Here is a 4308-nt window from a genome sequence, read left to right as displayed (position 1 = left end):
ACGCACAAAAATACGCGACGCTACATCGATGTTTTGCAGGATATTGTTCGCGCTTACAATCATACTCGACATTCCACCATCAAAATGCAACCTGCAGTCGTTACGAGGAAAAATGCGCGAATCGCGCGTGAAAATATGGATCGTCGCTGGAACGACAACAACGACGAGGCGAAGAAAAAGAATCGCGGGCAAAAGACTAAATATAACGTGGGCGATTTCGCGCGTGTCAGTAGAGCAAAAGTAGCCTTTGAGAAAGGATACGAGGCAAAGTGGAGCGAAGAAATATTTCGAATTCACCGTGTTCTCGAATGGAGAAAACCACGCGTATACGAATTAAGCGATTTAGCGGGCGAAGTTATAGACGGGATTTTTTATGAACAAGAATTAGCATCTGTTATTAAAGACTTGCAAGGGGAAGAATTTATCGTCGATCGTGTGATAAAAAGTAGGGGACGTGGTAACAATAAACAATTATTAGTTAGTTGGCAAGGATATCCTTCAAAATTCGATTCTTGGATACCCGCTTCAAGTTTAAAATCTTTGAATTAAAAATGAGGGAGGAAGGATTTTATATGATTCTCCCGAGTAATAGCAGCATGCGTTTTTTCCGGAGTATAAAACCACGTGTTTCACCACTGAATTACCTCAACGTATAGACTTGCAGGGACGTTGGGAAGTAGCGCTCACGGAGATTCAATTTCCGACTAGCTTTCTTCATATACGTCCTGGAGAAGGAATCATAAAATTTATCAATATTTAAGAATTCACGATAGGCTCCCAAAAAAAGAAAATCATCGCTAGGAAATCTGAAATACCATCGGGTATTTACTCAAGTTTGCACGATATTATAGAAGCTGTGAATTACTCTGCAAAATCCTTGGGTTCGCATATTCGTTGGCAATTTGGAGCTATTATCGGACGCAAAATTATTATGAAACTTTCCTGCAACATTATGAAATGCTTTGCGGTAAATAAGCATGTCCTTTCTTCACACGCATTCGAGCGAGTGTTTAAAGAGTGAACTCGATCTCTTTTCTTTACCGCCCACACAAACTAGTATCGAGAGTTCGCAATGGATTCATTACAAACCCGTGACTTCGCTCTCGGACGATTCCCCGATAGAATTCGTCATCCCGGGTCACGGAGAAGAATATTTAGATCTCACGCACACCATGTTAAGTCTTCGCGTACGCGTAGAAACGCCGGGCGATTCCTCGGGACATACTTCGGGCGCAGCCGTCACGGCCACTATAGGCCGTAAATCATTTACTTCATTCCATGTTCAATTAGATCGACGTGTATTTCAATCAAAAGCTCGTGTCGCCTCCAAACAACGCTTACGCGTACCGCGCGTACATCGAGGCGTTATTAAATTATTCTTCACCCGCAAAAACTTCCCATCTAACCTCCTGTCTATGGGACGCGGATACACCCGGTCAAATGGACGAATAGTGGAATCAAAATTGCCAAATTTCGCTCTCGTGAGACGCGCGCGTGACATTCGCGGCGGGCGCGCGCTAGATCTTGTAGAGCATCTCCATTGTGATGTTTTCAATCAAGACAAATTTTTAATTAACGGTGTAGAAGTACGCTTGAGGCTCGTCCGTTCGAAAGATTCGTTTTGTCTTATGGACAGTAACGGTTCATCGTCGAAAATTCATATACTGGATGCGAGCTTACTCGTGAGAAGGGCGAAAATAAGCGCCGGATTATTACTCGCGCATGCTAGAATGTTGAGTAAAGTTACGGCCAAATATCCGCTCACGAGAGTCGAAGTTAAAACATTTACGATTCACAGTGGTGTTGTGGGTGAATCGTTAGATAATGTAATACTCGGTCAACTTCCGAAAAGGATAATAGTCGGCTTTGTTAATAATAAAGCGTTTAATAGGGATAGAAAATTTAATCCGTTTAATTTCAAAAATTACGGAATAAATTTCTTCTCGCTATACGTCGACGGTATGCAAATTCCTAGTAGGCCGTTACAACCGGTTTTCTCGCCGGAGGAACCGCTTTACGTCGAAGCTTATCAAACTCTCTTCGCGGGAACGGGCATCCATTTTTTGAACGAAGGAAATTCTATAAGTAGAGACGATTATTCCAAGGATTATACGCTATTCGCTTTTGATCTCACACCCGACCTATCAGCTAATTACGCGGGACATTGGAATCTCGTGAGACATGGTAGTTTACGATTAGAAGTGCGATTCGAGAAGGCTCTCACAGAGACCGTTAATTGTATTATTTACGCCGAATTCGATAATGTAATAGAAATCGATTCGTCTCGTCAAGTCATCGTCGATTTTGCCGAATAGATATTTATCGCTCGTAAAACTGCTAGAAAGCGCACCGTATCCGACATATTTTCTTAAACGGCATATATTCTAAACACATCTAACAGTGAGAATTACAGCGACGACAAAAAAATTTGCTGTAAATAAGCATGTCCTTTCTTCACACGCATTCGAGCGAGTGTTTAAAGAGTGAACTCGATCTCTTTTCTTTACCGCCCACACAAACTAGTATCGAGAGTTCGCAATGGATTCATTACAAACCCGTGACTTCGCTCTCGGACGATTCCCCGATAGAATTCGTCATCCCGGGTCACGGAGAAGAATATTTAGATCTCACGCACACCATGTTAAGTCTTCGCGTACGCGTAGAAACGTCGGGCAATTCCACGGGGCACGGGCGGGGCGCAGCCGTCACGGCCACTATAGGCCGTAAATCATTTACTTCATTCCATGTTCAATTAGATCGACGTGTATTTCAATGCTCGTGTCGTGTCGCCTCCAAACAACGCTTACGCGTACCGCGCGTACATCGAGGCGTTATTAAATTATTCTTCACCCGCAAAAACTTCCCATCTAACCTCCTGTCTATGGGACGCGGATACACCCGGTCAAATGGACGAACCGGTGGAATCAAAATCGCCAAATTCCGCTCTCGTGAGACGCGCGCGTTACATTCACGGCGGTCGAGCGCTAGATCTTGTAGGGCATCTCCATTGCGACGTTTTCAATCAAGACAAATTTTTAATTAACGGTGTAGAAGTACGCTTAAGGCTCGTCCGTTCGAAAGATTCGTTTTGTCTTATGGACAGTAACGGTTCATCGTCGAAAATTCATATACTGGATGCGAGCTTACTCGTGAGAAGGGCGAAAATAAGCGCCGGATTATTACTCGCGCATGCTAGAATGTTGAGTTAAGTTACGGCCAAATATCCGCTCACGAGAGTCGAAGTTAAAACATTTACGATTCACAGTGGTGTTGTGGGTGAATCGTTAGATAATGTAATACTGGGTCAACTTCCGAAAAGGATAATAGTCGGCTTTGTTAATAATAAAGCGTTTAATAGGGATAGAAAATTTAATCCGTTTAATTTCAAAAATTACGGAATAAATTTCTTTTCACTATACGTCGACGATATGCAAATTCCTAGTAGACCGTTACAAACGGTTTTCTCGCCGGAGGAACCGCTTTACGTCGAGGCTTATCAAACTCTTTTCGCGGGAACGGGCATCCATTTTTTGGTAACGTAATTTCTTTCGGCGCGGCAAATGCGAAACCCTATAGAATTAATCAGCCATAAAATGAAAATAACTAAAAATGGGCAGTGCTAGAATAAGGAAACTTTTTTCCCCACTTTATTGTCCTTTTGGAAACAGTGGGGGGATTATGTATAAATTCTGATTTCCCAAATCCAACATTAGTTTTCCACCTCTTTAAATTTTTTGTGTGTTAAATTAAGTGAAGTCCGAGTGTGCGAAAATGTGTGTCGCTGATGTTTTAAGAAAAATCACATTATTGTGTGCTGTTGCTCTACCACGATTTGATGTCAAAAAATATCTCGACCGCATATCGGAGGAAGACAGCGATAACAATTATCTCTTATTTAAAAAGGCCGCCAACAGCTATTCGAGTGATGCATTGGCGATAGTATTTTGCTTGGGACATTTTGGCGGTGATGTCCGTCTATTAAATATAGCAGGTGAAATTATAACATACCGACTAGCTATGGAAAAAAAGGAGGATGAAGATATCGGCGGCTATATAGCCCATCTTCTAATGCATTACCATCGACAACGTGCGTTAGGTAAATATATTTCACTTATAATAATAACAATTACAAAAAATGTAGTAAATTTTTAATTTTTATTTTAATAAAATTTTTATTTTTGTTAAAAATAGATATGCTCGCCGTTTCAAATATCGGAGCCATGGCGAGAAAACGACCTGCAGAAGAGGCTATAGCAGGACCATCCCAAAGACCCCCCGACCAACCCATTGAAGTTATTACGTTATCGG

At 41.9% G+C, this 4308-nt stretch overlaps 1 protein-coding gene across 1 annotated transcript; it reads left to right on the top strand.

The window, feature by feature from the left end:
• The first annotated feature begins 1961 nt into the window (after positions 1-1961).
• Positions 1962-2315, top strand: LOC115237117 (uncharacterized protein F54H12.2-like). Its single transcript, XM_029809970.1, has one exon. The coding sequence runs from the start codon at positions 1962-1964 to the stop codon at positions 2313-2315; it is 354 nt and encodes a 117-aa protein (XP_029665830.1).
• The last annotated feature ends 1993 nt before the right edge of the window (positions 2316-4308 follow it).

Source organism: Formica exsecta, unplaced genomic scaffold (genome assembly GCF_003651465.1).
Source record: "Formica exsecta isolate Colony F162 unplaced genomic scaffold, ASM365146v1 scaffold2728, whole genome shotgun sequence".
Lineage (NCBI taxonomy): Eukaryota > Metazoa > Arthropoda > Insecta > Hymenoptera > Formicidae > Formica > Formica exsecta.
This window is presented reverse-complemented; position numbering and strand designations above follow the sequence as displayed.

Excerpts from the sequence above, each read along its gene's own strand:
- LOC115237117 (XM_029809970.1), top strand. The coding sequence starts at position 1,962 with ATGCAAATTCCTAGTAGGCCGTTACAACCGGTTTTCTCGCCGGAGGAA.